Source organism: Fukomys damarensis, unplaced genomic scaffold (assembly GCF_012274545.1).
Source record: "Fukomys damarensis isolate Sample0158 unplaced genomic scaffold, DMR_v1.0_HiC HiC_scaffold_38, whole genome shotgun sequence".
Classification (NCBI taxonomy): domain Eukaryota; kingdom Metazoa; phylum Chordata; class Mammalia; order Rodentia; family Bathyergidae; genus Fukomys; species Fukomys damarensis.
In genome coordinates, this window is record NW_022900950.1 from 50,386,540 (window position 1) to 50,405,764 (window position 19,225).

Sequence of the window (19,225 nt, forward strand, 5' to 3'; positions counted from 1 at the left end):
TACAATTGGCCACTAAGACCTTGAAAACAATGTCCATCTTTTTTAGCCATTAAGGAAAGGCAAATCAAAACTACGAGACTCCACTTTACCCCAGTAAGAATGTAGTAACAACAGCAGTAATAACAACAGCAACAACAACAATACACACACACACACACACACCACCACCACCAACAACAACAACAACAACATCAAATGCTGGTGAGGATTTTGGGAAAAAGGAACTCTTCTACATTATTGGTGGGAATGTAAATTTGTACAACCACTATGGAAATGTTTGGCAGTTTCCTCAAAAAAGAAAAATACAAATTCTATTTTTTTAAATTTTTGAAACAAAGCCTCGCTAAATTGCCCAACCTAGGCTTGAACTTATGATCCTCCTGCCTCAACCTGCTAGAGTGCTAGGTCTACAAGCATGGATCACCACTCCTGGCCCAGGCTTGCTCTTTATAGACTTTGTTTTCACAGAGCGTGAGAAAGTCAATTTATGCTGAAGCAAGACTATTAAGAGCATATACTGGAATCCATACTAAGTGGATATTAACTATTTCTGTTTTGTTTTGTTTTTCATTTTTTGTTTGGTTTTTATAGGTATGGCAGCCCAATAGCAGAACACCATGTACCTAAGGCATTGCCCTTGTAATGATAACATATCCAGCACCGTGGACACAAATGATGAGAACCAGACTGGTGAATTAAATGTAGATTTGAAGTAAACCACCATCCCTGTATTCCTTAGGTCTTTAAGGATGGTACTAATAAAGTTATCCCCCAACCCCACAGGATATACTAAAAAGAAAATATTTTTCCTATCGTGGCTCATTGGAAGGCAGTTTTAGAAATTCCCTTTTAGTTTTTATCCCCCCTACTACATAGATTTTACTTTACAAGGAAGGAAACAATGTGGGAATTCTGCCAGCTACTAAGTATGTGCACTTCTGTTATACATTTGGGAATTAGGAAAATGCTCACTTGGGCGATCCATGGATTCAATGCCCCCACTATGAGCTGGACTTCCTCAAGGAATCCACATCCCCAAATTTCAGTATCAACTTGGACTCTACATCCAAAAGACCACAACATGTTGACGTATTCTCCTTTCTGCATTCTGCAGGGTTACCTGAGTAAATTGCCATCTGTCTCTTTGATAAAGGGCTGCAAGGGTCACAATGATTTTGAACACTTTCCATAGTATTGTGAGGACTTTTCTTTTGGGGACCTGACTTCTACTTCAGCCAAGAAATTCTGGGTATAAAAACTGACTGAGATCCAAAAAATGATTTTTGTTTAAGATAACTGTCTTGCCGGGGATTTAGCTTAGCGGTTTGGTGGCCTGCCTTGCAAGCTCAAGGACCTGAGTTCAATCCCCAGTGCCAAAAAAAAAAAAAAAAAAAAAAAAAAAAGATAACTGTCTTCAGCCTCTCTCATTACCCATCCTTGATTTGTTTTGATTGTAAAGATCAAGCAATACTTTTGTTGGCAGTTCACCTATGTTGTCTCTAAGAACTCCATGTTATTTAATTAACTACATAGCTTTCTGAAGGTCATGCCTCCCTGGCTGCTACTCTGACCTTGCTGCTCTTTACAGCAGTTGTGCCTAACTTGTTGCTGATGGTGAAGTACTGCCAGAACACTTCTATTATATAAGGATCTCATTGTCTCTATTGCTGTCGGGGAGCTTGTCCTGCAGTTGGCTTTCAGAACCTCCCTCCTTCCCCCACCTCACCACCAAATCAATAGGGTAAAGTCATGACACAACCTGGCTATGGAAATGCTGGCTGGGTGTGTCAGTAAAGGAAGGTGACCATGCCTTACAGGAGGTACACTTGCTCATGCTATTGACATTCTATTTTAGATACTTGGGAGATAGCACTAACAAGCTGCTAAGGATATTTTTTTGAAGCTTGGAGGAACAATGGCCTACACTAGTGAAACAGAAATTCAGAACTAAAGTGACAAATAATGAAAAAGGAAATCAAGATTCATAAGCATATATTAAGGTTTAAAAAATACTATGTAAGGCTAGAAAACCCATGCTTTACCATGGGCCCAGAAGACATTCTACTTATTAAAATAATAAGGAATATACTGGTGGGATGAGAAGGAGGGTCACTAGCATCACTGAGTGTTGGGAGCCATTTTACATAATTTGGGGAAACATTCATTTCACAATTAAATTATGATTAGGGCTGTCTGAGGCCTAGTCTTCTCACCTGCATGCCAGCAATGCCAAAATTTAACTCCAGTTTGACTCTGGTCACAGTTGAGGCTTCCATGGTCCTGTGATTCTGTGACACTCAAGGGCAAGATTACATCAGCTTAAGACATCCTGATTCTTTGAGAACCTAGTAGTAATACAAAAAGAAAGGTTTCACCTGGGCATAGACAAATTCCTTATCAGCTTCTCATCCCATCTATATCTGTAAGAATGTTTTTGCTCGTCATATTAGCCTAACCAACATAAACTCCTCATGACCTAAAATCTTCATCAGCATGATATCCTCATCATCACAGGATTACCACCACCCCGTTTGGGTCATCTGATACTTCCTCTGATTATAAGATCCTCATCAATTTAGGATTATTGCCACCCTCTAAATCAATAGTGGCAAAGCTCAGAGTACAAACCCAATAGTGTCAAGCTCAGAGTGCCTTTGTGTGTGCTGTGTAGAGCAGCACTGATCAGGCCCCAAACCCAGGCTTTTCCCTAATTCTCCTTTCCTGTCTTTATTCTCTAATTAGTCTGGTGTTGTCATGGCTCACAGGGGACCAAGGCCCATTGCAGTTTCTCTGATATGACCCCTTTTCCTGTTCCTTATAACTGAGAAGCTTCGTAGTGGTTTTTTACAGTCAAAGTAGCCTTTAAATATCTTCTCTTGATTAAATAAAAGAATAAGAAAATTAATATTTAATCTTTAATATGAAAAAACTTAAAATTCATTACCTTGAAAATAAACAACTTTAACATTTTAATGGTAACCCTCTTTCGTGAATTTCTTTTTGCATTTATCGGTCCCTGTGTATAATTTTATAATCATTGAATAGCATTTCTCCCTATGGCACTAGAAAGACCTTTCTTTTAAAAACAGTCTCACTTTATCCGTCTTCCTCTCACCTTCAATTACCATCCTTCACCCTCAAAATCATTGAAAACAATCTGTTCATTATTTATTCATGACTTTCTTCTACTTCCTTTTTCTTTCTAATTTAGTATTACACTTGATCTTAGCTAAAAGGCCGAGAAGCAATTCTAACTTAGTATTAAAAATAGGATTATTGCTTGCCATATCTTCCTTCTCTCCTCTTACTACATTATGAATGCCCACCTCATAAGTTAACTAATAAATCAAACTTATTTTTTATAATGACTTCAAAACATTCTAAATTTTGGAGATACCACCAACGTTCAATGATCTGATTGTTGATAAGTATTTACATAGGTTTCCAGTTATTGTTACTATGAATAATGCTCTAATACATAGCCTTGAACTCATATACTTAAACAGTGGCTGAATATACTAAACTTGTACCAGGAATTAACATACAATTTCCCAGTTTATAGTCTCTGTGATCCAATTTTTCATTCTCATAATTGTTTTTACAGTTCTGTAAGAAATAAATTTATTTCTAGCCTAAAAAAGAAATTGGACTCCAGAGGCAATGAAATCAAGGCTTTTAATCCATATAATCTTATAAGTGTGGCATCTATACACACAGGCACACCCTAGTTGAGAAACTTTGTTTTTATTCCTAACTTTCAGAAGTCCCTTCCCCACTCCCATGGCCTAGGATCTGGGGTTCTCAGTCTCTCTCAAGCCGTCTATTTCATCTCACACCCGTTGTTTCCCTTCCCCCTTCCCTTCTTATCGCTTCTCCCCTTTATACTTCTCTTTGTGGTTATTTTTAGTTTTTTGGCTTCCCAGGATTTGGGAAAACTTGGTTAGCAATTATCTCTTACCCCAGAACCTTATCTGAGATGAGTCTTTCTAAAGCCTGTGTGTCCTTGTCTACTAGCTGACTGAGCTAAGTCTCAGGGTTTATAAGCGTCATTAATGAAATATGGGCCAATCAAAAATATTTTTACTTCTTACAGTCTCGCCCTCTCCTTATTATAGGATCTTTGGTCCCCTTTTCAAACTTTTGAGTTTTCAAATCTTTCTAATGGAAATTTATTTTCTTCATAAGACATTAAGTTGACTCTTTTTCTCTAATTGGAAGAGATTATGTCACTGTTAGGCCACAGATATTTTCTTAGTCTGAGCAGTCTCAATTCTTTGGGCCAGGTCTCTGGCACCAGGAATGATGCAGCACTCTATGACAGTTAAGTCTCCAGCCATAATATTGAGGGATTTCTGAGCTGAACCCAGTAAGTCTTTGCATTTTCAAAATCAGTTTTCTAGCCACCCTGTAGAGGGACCACAGATTCTAGAGTTTTCAGTGAGTTCATTACCTAAAGTTGAGAGGCTCTGTAAATCCTTAGTGATGATCCCTTTTGTTATTAGGGATAAAAGTGCAACACTTTCCTCCTAACATGACATAGACACCCCCTTTTTCTGCCAATATCATATCTAGAGCAATCCAGTTTTCCCAAGCCATCCAGCTAGTTGCATCTAATTGGCTAGCCATGCCTTGAATTGAATCTCTTGTAGAGTTAATAAATCTTTTTAATTGTAATAAATATAGTTTATCCAATCTATGCTTTTATTAACCAAAAGAATACTGACACGAACCTGATAGCTATCTGATTCTTTGCCTTAAATTGATTGAGGACTCCTCTGGGTACCCCAATTGAGTAAAAAAATGTATACATCAGGAAAAGAAAAACTTGTATCAGTACTTTAATACTAAACTTATTGAGACATCATAAGATTAATACAAGTACCCTTTGGTGTCTACAATTACAAGAGGCACTCAAAGCAGTGGCGATTACCTTCCAGACATTTATTAGTATGGCAAACTGCTGAAGGGTCTATACATTTTTCGGCTTACTCTCTATATATGTGAGGATCAAAGGATCCTGGTAAGGATCTCTGAGTTTGAGAAGTCTCTTTCTCTGGGAACTGATGGAATGCTAGGTTGAAGGGAACGGACAGCTGGACTAAGGCACAGTCCTGGTCCGATTTGGAGGTAATGAACTACGGAGGTTCCTTTTCCCACAGAACCACCAAACACGGGGAATGGTAAGGAAAAGTAGGTGCATGGTCCACCCATGACATGACAGACGTAGATGCAGATAGTCAAGTCCCCCATGGATTCAGTGAATTGTTCTGCCCACCTAGAGAGTCAAGAAGAGTAACACATTCCCCAAGGAGAAGGGAGTGACCTTCAGGTCCATCTCCTGCATCACAGGGAACAGCAGCAACAGACGTTTACAAGTCTCATTTTCCTAGGCATCCTTGTCCTGCTATAAGACTACCATGTAATGCATGGATCAGTATTCCTCCTGAAGGCAAAGGAGCCACCTGTGCCTGTGGTCTTGCCATGGTGCATACATAGTAGTCATTTTTGTTAAGAGACTGAGCTGAAAACTTTACCTGTTTGACCTAGCCTTTCATCTCTTTATATCCTACCTCATCTTTTATTTAGATTATTTCTACCATTGTAGGATCACTGCTCTGGAAATTAGGGAGTGAGTTGGGGTAGCCTTTAGTTGAGACAAATTAGATTCAACCATGAGGACAAGCCTACCTAGCGTCTGATCCTGCAACATTTTAGACTTACAGGATAGTACTTGGCAGGAATCAAATCTCAAAGTTAGAGAAGCTGTGATTTTAGTTATATTAATTATCAGTTTAATGGGGTAGTCAAGAAACCCTTTCCAAGCTCCTAATCTCCCAATCCAATCTCTAGTTTTTTTTATATAGTAATCCATCCAAATTAGCTTCCAAAGAGTGAATCAGCTCTTGTTCTTTCTCTTTTTAGAGTTCAGCTTTAACAGTTTTTCAGGTGACCCCGATACCTCCCATTGCTCCCTATGGGTCCCCTGACTTCAGTATAGTGATACTTGATAGGGGGTTTCCCAGGTCAGCTATGGTTTGTCCTCTTTCCAGGTCTTCATCAACACCAGGTCACCATGTTGGAGCAGATGGATGGTGAATTCTAACAGTTGAGTCTGGGCTAGGAAAACTGAACCTTTTGGTTATTTCCAACTTAAATATATTACTAATATTTATTTAGATGTGTTATCATCCCTAGTTACCTCAACAATCTTTACAAATAACTCATGAGAACCAATCATAATACTTAACATTTTGGATTGGTTATAATTGTATCTATATAATATTTTAAGTCATTGTATACAGTCAATAGGCATTGTACTCATAAGACCACTTTTGATATCATAAAAACCTGAAGGAAAATGTGTCACCAACTTCAAAGGCACTTACTTTTACCAACTGATTTAAATTAGTCCATTGTTAAGCTATATAAACCAAAAAGCATTTGGGCTAATATCATGAGTGTGTATTTATCCATGAACAACATCAGTAGGACTTTTGGGAAGACAGTATATATCTGAATGTTAACACACACATAAATATATAAATTACCCTAAATCTCATATAACCTTTATATCACTCAACTTTAAGGCTTTTATTTGTAAGTGCCCTCTAAGTCTATTAGCCTTTGTTCTGTAACAAGCTTCATTCCAGCTCATTCTCTTCAGAGCCAGAAGTTTACAAGGGCAAAAATAAAAGCAAAACTGAAATTGATATAAGCTTAAAGCACTACACACAAATCATAGCACACAGAAACAGCAATGGCAACAACCTGGATAAATCAGGCTTTTTTAAACTCCTCAGCCCAGGCGCCTCCCCTGAATCTCTCTGAGTCATCTCAGGGGCTCTCACCACAAAAAATTTTCCCAGAATTCACTCTCATCCTAAATATACTTGTGAGATGTAGCCCCTATTTATGATTCCTTAATTAAGTGGGGATGTGATGAAGGTGACTGAAGGTCAGGATAGGAAATCCAATACACATGCCCTCTCACCTACAGTGTCAGAGATCTCCTGGGTTTTCACTATTTTATTTTTTACCTCTCTTAGGAAAATGGAAGGAGGAATGGCCATAGGGTGCTGTTTAGAATTAAATGGATGGAAGGGAGTGACTTCCTTAGTTCCATTGTTTGTAACTGTACTAGAATGTGGCAGATAGGACACAATTTGCTAAGAAATCATTCTCTTTCTGAGATAATGACATGTGAAAGTAAAGAAAGTCATGATCAGTCATGTCAATCTATTTGCCTAGTCTGTGCAAGAAATTTTAAGAATTCCTCACAGCCCTATAGTAGTTGCAAGGCTCAAAGAAATATGGCAAAGAAAATGCAAAAATAAGAAATTAAGCCAAATGTCAGCTTTTTATGAAATCTGTTAATATAGTATGCCAAATTAAGAAACTAAAGCAAAACCCATATGCTCATCTCTTAAAACCATCCCATTCATGATAAAAATTCAGCAGAGTAGGAATTTCTTTAATAAAAGGCAACACTAAAAATCTACCACAAGCATTCTAATGGTGCAACATTAGAAGATCTTCCTTAAAAATTATCTTTCATTTTTATCTCCATTTCTATTCAATTGTACTGGAGTTCTAGTAAGCTAAGATGAGATTCAAAAGAATACATACATCTACATGTTTATAAAACTGGATCAAATAAACCTAAGTGTATTCTTTAAGAATCCGCACACAAAAATTCATACACATATTTAAGAATCCATATTGTAAAGAAAAGTGAAAGAATGTGAAATTTTAAAGGAGTAGGTAGGTACAAGGAACCCACAGGGAACTTCAAGGTGGCAAAGAGGTTGGATTTAAGAGGGATGGTGATAGTCATTTCTATTTATAAAGAAATAAACAAGCATTAGCATAAATATTCGCTATGTATCTTGAAAATGCAATGTCAAGTGAATAGTAATTTTTACTTTTGTTATTAATTGATGCACAGTACTTCTACATATTTATGAGATACAGTGTGATATTTTGGTATGCGTATAAAGTGCATAATAATCAAATAGTATTTATCATATTTATATCTCATACACGTATCATTTCTTTGTGATGATGAGAACATTCAAAATCCTTCTAGCTATTTTGAAATAGCCAGTATAATATTAACCAAAGTCACTCTTCTGTGCAGTAGAGCACCAAACTTTATTTCTACCTAAATGGGTAACTTTCTACCCATTGATCAGTCTCTGTCCATCACCTCCTCTTCCTTATCCTCTCCAGCCTCTGGTAACCACTCTTCTACTCTCCATCTGTGAGGTCAGCTTCTTTAGATTCCATATACCAGTGTGATACTTGTTTTTGTGACCCTGACTTATTTTACATACCATAAGGTTCTTCGGTTCATCCATGTTGCCAGAAATGACAGTATTTTATTCTTTTTAACAGCTGAATAGTATTCCATGGTGTGTACATGTATACCACATTCTCTATATTCATTTATCCACTGATTGACACTAAGATTGATTCCATGGCTACTGTGAATAGTGCTGCAGTAAACATGGGAGTTGGACATATTGATTTCCTATCGTAGTAGTAGGATCACTGAATCAAATAGTGTTCTATTTTTAATTTTTTAAGGAATCTCCATACTATTTTCCACAATGACTGTACCAATTTATATTCTCATTGACAGTGTACAAGAGTTTTCTCTACTTTTATGTATCAATAAAGACAAATGCATTTTTTTTTTTTTGCTTTTTTGACACACAACACAGGATAAAAGTACTCTGTAAACCTCCACTCAAGAGAGCTGTTTCTTTTGTGATTGCTTAACAGGAAAAAAATTAAAGAATAGATTTATTTTTATACCTACTATGAATGAGATCCTCTGTCCTGGTAATATTTTAAATTTGGTTCCTTTTTATAGTTACCTAGAATTTCCTCCTAGTATAATGCATCTAATTTTCACATTTTTACTTAACATTAAATCCTTGTTTTATTTTTTTTCTCCCAGTGGCCAGGTTTTATCTGCTCTTCCTAGAACTTCTAGGCAAGTTCAAGTTCTACAGAATACTACCACAACTTATGAGGTAATTTTCCCTAATTTATATTTATATTGGTTTTATTTTGTATGAGTATTGTATGCCATGTTCCTTCTTATATTTTGTCTGACCTATATGTATCTGGTTTGATTTCTTTTGTTATAGGCTTTTTCCTTCCCATAATCATCTGACTGTTAATTCCCAACATCAAACCTTCATTTGTGCTGTTGGGGTTTCAGACAATGTCATAATTGTATATCTTTGTAAAGTTGCTCTAATAACAGAAGTCCAATAGAATTTTGCTTATAAAAGAGTAATTTCTTAACCAAAGAATATGTGAGAAACTCAGAACATAAATAAAGTGAAAAATAATAGATGGACAATAAGAAAAGGGGAGATAGATCTTTTCTAAAAGGGAAGGAGATCAAGAAACAGAGAGAGCGAAGAGAGAGAGGAGGAAAGGTGATGATAAAAAGAATTACAATGAGTTATGGACATGTATCAAAGCCCCATGAGGCATGTCATCACTATGTAGTGCAACATGTACTAATAAAAATATGAAGTTAAAAAATTTCCACGCTTGGGACCCACCTCTCCAGAATGTCTAAGATGTAGAAAATTGACCAGAGTTACAAAGTGTCATGGTTAGAAAAGTGATGGCTTTGTCAGTGTTCTCTGAGAATCAGAGGCCACACCAAATCAGAAGTGCAACAGATAATGGTAATGCTTGCTAGGAGTAAAAGGAGAGAAGTGGAGACAGCAAGGAGCTCCTTCAGAGCATGGTGCAGCCTCTCTGCGGGAAGAGGGGTCTTGCATGGAGGATGAGTCTGCAGAGCACTTCCAACAGAGGCTGGGCTAGCACAGGGCTGTTGTTTAGCTAAACGAGCTGTTGTAAGAGCCTCATGGCTGGAAGCAATGGATCTGCATCAGGGTGCCCACAGTGCTCAACCACTGCTGGCTGCAGCCTGTGGATCGCCAGGGATGAGTGACCACTAAAACAGGCAAACACTCAGCCCTGCTCACGTATACTCTTGGCAGCAGGAGGCCTAAGTGGTATATACTCTTGGCCACCACACCAGGATAGAGATGAACTACCACTGAAGGAAGCATCAAAGATTAATTAGAACTTTATTTCTTATTTTGCTATTTGATGTATGGGTTTAGACAAATTAGTGATGAACGTTACTTTCTTCATCTGAACAATGAAAATAATATCTGCTTGATTTATATCAAAGTTGTGTTACAATGATCAAAGGAAATGAGTGTGAAAGGTCTTTGGAAAGGTGCACTGAAATAGTATAAAAGGTAAATATTATTGGAAAGTATTGCCCAAAGGCCATTAGGTTAACCAAAAGGAATGCTCACAGGATAATAATATGAAGTATATGGAATTTTTATTAAATAGAACCAATAGTTTTTTGAGGGGGATGCTGCCGATTGAACTCAGGACATTTGCTTTGAGCTGCATCTCCAGCCCGTTTTTATTTTTGAAACAGGGTCTTGCTAAATCACTCAGTTGCCCAGGCCGGGTTTGAACATGTGAGCGTCCTGCTTCAGCCTCCCAGAGTGCTGGGGTTACAGGGTATACCACCATACCTGGCCTAAATAAAATCAATGTACTGCCTAATCAACTAGGCAACATTTTGTTTTTTTATTCTTAAGAATCTGGCTTACAGGACCAGAGATGTAGCTCAGGTACCTGCCTGGCAAGCCCAAGGTCCTGAGTTCAATCTCTGGTACAAAAAAACAAAAAAAACTGACATACACATCCAGTTTTATAGTTGAGTTATATATGCATTCATTCATTGTCTTGTCAGATATTTATTGCACACTGGGTAGTTTCCAGGCCCTCTTTTACACCTAAAATTACAAAGAAGAATAAAAAGAGCTCACTGCAAATAAATGTTTGTATTATCATATGTATGGGTGAATACCAATAGCCAAGAAATTTCCTTTTCATGTATCTATTGTACGTACAACTTTTATGGCTCTAGCTACAGATGAGAACAACTGCTTTTAATCAATTTCCCCCTTGAAACTATAGATTGTTTTGTGGCAGCCAGTAACAGCGGAATTTATTGAAAAGAAAAAAGAAGTCCATTTTTTTGTGAATGCGTCTGATGTAAGCAATGTGAAAGCCCATTTAAATGAGAGCAGAATTCCATTCAGGTAGGCATAATTTGATATATATCAAACAGCTATTATAAACGTCCATTGTTCATTAGGAGATGGTATAACTGCTTTCTGGAGAAATAAAGCACATTAAACATGGCAGCATGGAAGTCTGTGAGGCGGGCTGGTGATAAAACCCAAGGCCCAGCTCTGTGACCAATGGTTTAATCTCTCATAACCACAGCTCTTTTCCTGGGAATAAGGTTAGACTCAATGATCTATAGAGGCTCTTACTGTTCCTCTTTTGTGATTATTCTGTTTCCAGAACTGGAGAGCCAAACTGTCATTCACCATGGGAGGCTTTGTGACGCCGCTTTTCAAAAGCTTCTCTTGGGGGGTGGAACGGATTTAGCATGTGTTAATTCTTCCTTCACAAAGTTAGCAAACATTTCTGAATATGTGGCCCTAGACTAGAAATCTGACTCTGTGGAGAACCTGGGTTTGCATCTGTCGCTGACACTTACCATCTGTGTCATCTTACAGGATTTATTAACTCCTTTGTGCCTCAGTTTTGTATATTAGGGAGTAAGATAGCAACTAGCATGACAAATAGATGGTCTTTAAGTTTTTAAATTATGCACGATTTTTGTTCAGAGACCAGCCCTTGTTCCCTTGGTATTTATCCGACATGCCCGACTGCCATTCTCCTCCCCTCCTTCATACTTTCCTTGGGACCACGCTCTCTTCTGTGTATCTGGATAAAATGCTGTCATCATTATGAGTAAGATATTATAGTTGTTAACAGCCTTCAAGGAACTGTGCTGAACCAATTCTTGTTCAACCTTATGATAAATACTATTGCAATTTAAATAAAAATTTTAAACTTATAAAAGAATTTCTCAAAAAAAGAAAAAAAGAATTTCTCCATGTTAACCAACTGAAACACACGGGAACTAGAAGTCAAACTGAAATCTTTCTGATGTCAAAGCCTTGGTTTTGGGGGCAGGGTTGATGCTGGGGATCTAACCCAGGGCTCTATGCTTGCTAGGCAATCTGTCTATCACTGATCTAAACTCCCAACCCCAAAACCTTGGATTTTACCCACTGGTGTAAATAAAAGAAACATTTCTTTCTTTTTTTAAAAAAACTGTTTCTGCTTTTGGCTTCCATTGGGTTTTGTTTTGCTTTTTCAGCTTTAATTGAGTTTATTGGTACATTTTAGGTATACAGTACAGTTACATTTATCATTGGGATCTTGTACCTTTACATGACAGGTCTTGGTTCTCATTTTTTCCCCTTGTCCCTGCCCTCTCTTCACCCCCCCTCCCCTCCGCATCTACAAACACTTTATTTCCATCTTTTCTTTACCTCATATTTTTTTTCTTTTTCCTTATTACCCTTCCCCTATCCATCCCACCTTCCCTACACCTTTAGCCCCTTTCTTTCCATTTCACAATGTCAGTAACCTTATTAGGATCTTATGTATTATTGCAGTTTATTCACACCAGATAAACTATTCGGTATTTACACATGTGTGACTTACTTATTTCATTTAGGAGTATATCTTCAATATGTATCCATTTTCCCATGAATGAATCTAATTTCTCATTCTTTATGGCTGAGGAGTATTCCATTTTATAGAAAAACCACATCTTCTTTATCCAGTTTCCAACTGATGGGCATTTCTTAATATGATAGCTAATTTCAAATAGCTCATCCCAATGCTGATGCTTTAATTCAGCTAAAGTATTTGCCTAGTTAATACAATAAGTGCGATGCCTTTCTAATATATTCTCTTTCCCTGTACTTCCATTTCTCAAAAAATTTGGTCATTTTTGACTCTGCAGAACATCCAATGTAGGTCTGTGGAAAACAAGAAGAAAAAGCCTTCTGCTTCTCCTTGATCCTCAGCTGAAAACAGAGTCATAAGATATTACTCTGCATTGGAGACACTGTCTATTAATCTAGGTGTTCATATAAAAGACATTACAGGGCCAAGGATTTAGCTCAGTGGCTCCATGCCTGCCTTACAAACACAAGGTCCCGAGTTTGATTCTCAGTATAGGTTGTGGGGGGTGTTACAGAATCACAATCAGGAAAAGCAGATTTGGTGGGAAAGGGTGAGGTTTTGGAGGTCCTGAAACCACACCCAGTCAGAGGTACTGTCACTCAGTGCCCATTGAGGCTCTGCTGAAATGGTGAATTCAGCTTATCACAGTGTGAGGTGATGATGTTTTTACCTTGAGGAACTGCTAGCTACTATTAGATCTGCTAGCTATTATCTCCACATATTCACCTGTTATGCCTGTAGTGGGCCTCGTGAGAAGGCCAGTGCTTTGCATGGAAGCCAACTCACCCCGTTTTACCCCACAGCGTTTTGATGGGAGATGTAGAAGATCTTATTCGACAGCAGACTTCCAATGACACAGTCAGCCCCCGGGCCTCATCATCATACTACGAGCAATACCACTCACTAAATGAGGTAAGTCATCACACCGCCCTTCAAAGTTACTATTTTCATTTAACCACAATTACCATTTCAACAATAGAAATTATCAAAGAACTGTGATTGGTGGAGGATGAAAAAGAAATCATAATTCAGCTGATTATATGGTAGGAATTCATCATTTTGTAGACATCTTCCCTGGGAAGATTGCGATGTATGTGGAAAACTATCTGGAAGGAGGGTGTTTGTGCATAGCTAAGAGTATCTCCAGTCTCTAGGGGTAGCACTGCATGCTAAAGAACAACAGAAAATGAAATACAGGATTTTAAAATTTAAATCACCACAAAAAATTACCTGTCCAATTATTCATGTGTCTTTGGACCATTATCCAAAATTTACTCTTAGTAAATAACTGCAAGATTATGTCAATAAATTAAAACAATATATTCACTTACATTTAATATACTATAAATAAATGTGTTTTATTCCTTTGATGAGCAACCTATTTAAACTAATACAGTAGTGATAATAGTAATGCCTGTATTTTTATCTTTAAGACACTGGATTATTTTCCTCTCAGTACTTATAGGTTCCTAGAGGGAATCTGAAAATATTTTTGATGTTCAACTGCCCTCAGTAAGCTTTCACATAGTACACAAAGATCCATTTTTCCATGGTTTTTAGTTGCAGGGTAAATCCCTCTGAAGATTTTCTGTTTTGTGCAGTATACGCCAAGAAACAGAAAAAGTCAAACTTTGTTCTTCCTTAGGAGTCTATGCTGCTAAATTGTCTAATATAAGTATGTTTAATATATTTGACTAAGTGACCAGAAACCATGAGGAACTACGTCCATGGCTTTCAGACACTTAAGACATAGATAATAAGAATCAATTTTAATTTTAATCGTTAAGAGCACCTGCTCCTTTCCAGTTAGTTAAACCAGAACTCAGTCTGCTTCTAGAACCAATGTACCAGGCTGATTGATAGGGGTATTAAAATTGTGTCCCCTCTTTTATCACTCATATCCTACATCTGTTTCACACTCGCATCCAGCATCTGTCACCAGCAATGTGGAACAAAAATGCGGAGGGCTAGGTAGGCATGATTTGCAAACTATAGAAGATGAACATGTCACTGTTTTATTGAGTTTGATGAAGAAAGGGAAATGATTTAACACAAGTGTTTTTAATATATTTTAATTTTTTTGTTTAAAAAGTTGTTTTCTTTTTGGAAATGACAGGAAAAACAAATATATGACTGTGTTGTCTTGCTAGGGATTCCATAACAAAATACCACAGTCTATGTAGGCTAAACATGATAAGTTTATTTGCTCACAGTTCTAGACGCCAAAAGTCTGAGGTCAAGATGCCAGCAGATTTGTTTTCTTCTGAGGCCACTCTCCTTGACTTGTAGATGGCTGCCTTCTTGTGTCCTCACAGGGCTTTTTCTGTGTATCCACATTATAATTCAGATAGAAGCCCCCCCCCCAAGTCTTATGTGTCTGGAAGATGACTGGACCCCTGGGATGCTGCTTCATCCATTCATGAGTTCAGTAGCTGAATGTGGTATAAAAGATAGGGTCTATTGGAGGTGGGTCACTGGGGGCTGACCTGGATGTGGGTATTCTGGTCTCTCTTTTTCTCTGCTCCTTGCCTGCTACAGAGTGAGTACCTTTCCTTCCTATGCTCTTCTGCCATGGAGCTGTCCAACCATGGACTGAATCTTCTTAAAACTATGAGTCAAAATTGCAAAGAAGGAAAAAAACATGAGTCAAAATAAACCTCTGAGCAAAGACAAGAAGAGCTAGACATCTGGCCGTACACCAGCGTCCTCCACACTGTCCTCGCCTCGTTCTCAAAGCTGCTATGCACCTACCTACTCACGGCCCAGAACATCTTCCATCACAGCCACCTCAGCAAGTTCTTGCTTGAACAAAGGCATCCAGCAGGTGAATGTGTTCCTGCCTCAGGGCCACAAAGTCCATGTACATCTGGACTGACAGTTCTGGAGAAGAACTGCACCATAAGACTGCACCCTAAGACCTGAACTGTGAGCCCAAATGTGCAGAAGGTTCATTGTCTGGGAGGGATTTTGATGGCTTTTGCACCTTCCAGACTGAGGGCTCCAACGGTGATGCGTGCTTTATCCCTATTGCTGTTTCTGGAACCCTTTTTGGAAAGACCACAGTAAGCAGGTATTCTGTAAAGTTTTCAAGTAGTATAAATGGAATTCAATTTAGGGCACACCTGTAAATGGATAATGAAAAGGTACATATGATAATTAATTGGTTGTGTCAATTTGAGTAAGAAATTGCCAACTAAATTGGATCAGCGTAATTCTGGGAATGACTGAAGGGATTTACTGAAAATAGAAGACCCACCCTGGGTGTGAGTACTGCCACCACCTGGCTGTGGGTGCCACCGACCAATAGGCTTGTTGCATGAATGGAGTACAAGGGAAAGGAAGAAGAAAGGCTCACTTCTCTTTCTCCAGAGTACCCCAGTCTTCACCTTCTTCTTGGACGTCATCTGCTGACTTCCCACACAGACCCTTCAGCCTTCCAGGAAGACCCTTCATCCTCCTCATATAAACTCACATGGGACCGTACAGTGCACTCCAGACCTTCAACAGGATCCTTTAGATCTCTAGCACATAGACAACCTTTTTGTATTTTTTCCACAACTGACTCTGTGGGTGGGCATTGGTAGCCAATCTTGTAAATTCTTATGCATTTATATATCTTGCATTAAATCTGTTTTTCTAGTGAGCACTTATTGATTCAGTATGAAACCAGAGCCACTGGTTGGGAATGGAGCAGGAATATACTCCCATGGGGACAAATGGGCACCCCTTTGCTTGGCCTTCCAATGCTTCCCTGGGTCCCAAGGTCCATATTACTGGTGTGACAGCAGAAAAATACTATGGCAGGAATATTGTGGAAGCTCATTATTGAGCCTGCTTGTACACCACAGTCAAGCTTATGGGATGAATGCTGAAGTCATATCTGCCCAGTGGGAATTCTAAATAGGATCCTATAAAAGAATCTCAGTGGGAGATCTCTGCATAGCTCATTGCATCTTGCAAAGTGCATGTGAAAACTTTGGAGTCATAGCAACTTTTGATCCTAAGCCCATTCCTGGGAACTGGACTGGTACTGGCTGCTATACCAACTTCAGCACAAAGACCATGGGGGAGAAAGATGACACTGAGGAGGCCATCTAGAAAGTAAGCAAGCAGCACCAGTACCACATGTGCACCTATACTCCCAGGGAGGGCGGGAACAATGCCCAACACCTAACTGGATTCCATGAAATCTCCAACATCAGTGACTTTTCTGATGACATAGTCAACCATAGCACCAGCATCTGCATTCCCTGCCAGGAGAAGCAGGGTTACCTTGCAGACCACAGTCTTTCTGCCAGTTGTGACCCCTCTACTGCAACAGAAGCCTTTAGCTGCACAGGTCTTTTCAGTGAGACTGGTGACAAGCCCTTCCAGCACAGAAACTAAGAGGAATGGACTTCCGGCATTGAGCCCCTCCTACTTTTCACCCTAGTCTTGCTCTTCCCCATCTCCCAGTCATCACACTTGTCCCCATGGTAACACAATGGACTGTGCACAGTCTCTTTTATTACTCCTCCTCCATTAATCTTGCTTTCTTTGGCCAGAATAGGAATCAAGCTCTTAGTCTCTTCTTCAGCCCCCACCACCGTACCCCATTTTCTCTATCACAGAAGCTTTCTAACCTGCTAGTGGAACACAGGAAGAGAAACTAACCACTGCTTTCCACTTTGTCAAGTGTGCTTGTCCAGTAGGTGTAGCTATCGGGGCAGAGCAGATGTGTTCATGAAGCAGCAGGGGAGGAGGGAATTTTTTTTTTTTTTTCAGAGTAGCTGAAAGGGGAAAGACCTGACTTCGGTTAGGTGAGGATCTCTCTCATCTTGGTGGAAAGCTGTATTTCCTAAGGTATAACAACTTTCCTATTATAAGTAGGAATTAGGTAAGAAAGAGGAGGGGTTAGGGATCAGGGAGGAAAGTGCCCTTGTTTTGCTGTGGTGCTTCCTTACTTGTGGTTCCATTCCCTTTCATGAGCACAAAGCCAAATGGAAATTCATAGATATCCTTACTTTAAAAAAAAGAAAAACTTGCCTGGTGTGGTGGTGCATGCCTGTGATCCCAGTACTCGAGAGTCTGAGGCAGGAGGATCGCTGTGAGTTCAAGACCAGCCTGCGCTACATATAGTGAGTTCCAGGTCAGGCTCAACTACATAGTGAGACCCCTGTCTCAAAAAACCAAAAAAAGAAAAGAAAAAGTTCTTGGACTGGGGATTTAGCTCAGTGGTGCTACCGTCTGCCTCACAAGCACATGGTCTTGAGTTCAATCCCTAGTACAACGGTGGGCAACATGGCTCTTGCTCCTTCATTACCACATAAGTGATGCGCACTGTTCGAAGTCACCTGAGCCTCATGGCTGCCTTTAAAGACACACATGTACCTGTACAAACCTGGGTCTAGAAGTGTGACGTGGCTCAACTTGAGTACATCACTGACACAGGTTCCTTTCCAGTGGGGTGAGCATGTCACTAAAGTGGGCCTTTTGAGAGATTAATTTTTTAAAAGCAAAACAAGCATAGATTTCAATAAAATTTTAGGGTTTCCAAGTTTACTTTTACAGAATTGCCTGTTTGATTCAGCTGTCTTCTTCCACCTTGCTCACTGAGTTGGGGACAGGGCTGGAGTTAAAACACTTGTAATTTTTTATCCTGATGTCTTTCCTCTCAGAGCAGAACATTCCTTTCTTAAGTTTCCTAAATTGTTTCACCTCTGTCCCTACGTGTGCCCTGCTGTGCTTGTTTTTGTGCTGGCTGCAGCAGGCCAGCTGTGGTTTTCTCTTGCCACCATGACTTCTAATCCCACTTGCTGTATGTTCAGATTTAGACAAAGTCTCCTCATTTCAGACAAACTAACTTCCTAGAGCGGTGTTTATAAATCAACTTAACATTTATAAGCAAAAAACAAAGAAAAAAACAAACCCCTCCTCCATTAAGTTGTGGGTATCTGATATTTACAATCCATATCCTGGGTATCTCTTTCTGTCCTAATTTCCTCTTCTTATAAGGACACTAGTCAAGTTAGATTAGTTTCCACCCTTTAAGCCTTGTAACTTAACTATCTATCTTCAAATTCAGTCACATTCTAAGGGATTAGGACTTTAATATATGAATTTGGTTCCACAGTTCGGTCTATCCCCATGACATTCTAGAAAATATTTTGGACTTCTTTTCCCCACTCTCTAATCCTAATCCTTTCCGGCCAGTTGATAAGAACTGTCTTTCTCTCGGGAAATCCCTAAATCTTTCCTCCTCTTTAACAGTGGTTCTATATCAGCCCTTTCCATGTGATGGCCCTAATGGGAAGGAGGGTTCTTCTTCTTTTGTCACTTTTGCTTTTGTTTTTATTTTTGTCACTGACTTACACCAGGAAATCTTAAATTATCTACTAGAATGGGAAAAAATTGCTAGAAAATACTTCTTAAAGAAAAAGGCAAGAGGTCTGCGATCACCCGGCGGCGTGCGCGCGAGCTCCCGGCCTGCACGGGAGCTCCCGGCCTGCGCGAAAACAGACCCAGGAAGGACCCAAGGACCCCAGAGGGGGTTTTTTTTCAGCTGCCTGCCTGC

General features: G+C 39.1%; 1 protein-coding gene and 1 pseudogene across 2 annotated transcripts in view; both read left to right on the top strand.

The window, feature by feature from the left end:
- Cpb2 (carboxypeptidase B2) overlaps positions 1-19,225 on the top strand; it is a 65,719-nt gene that overhangs the window by 9,431 nt on the left and 37,063 nt on the right. For both annotated transcript variants that reach the window (XM_010637034.3, XM_010637033.3), the window contains exons 2-4: positions 8,963-9,038; positions 11,035-11,159; positions 13,476-13,584. In XM_010637034.3, coding sequence (XP_010635336.1) covers positions 8,963-9,038; positions 11,035-11,159; positions 13,476-13,584 — 310 coding nt within the window. The remainder of the gene's footprint in view (positions 1-8,962; positions 9,039-11,034; positions 11,160-13,475; positions 13,585-19,225) is intronic.
- On the top strand, positions 14,083-17,260 carry LOC104871237 (annotated as a pseudogene).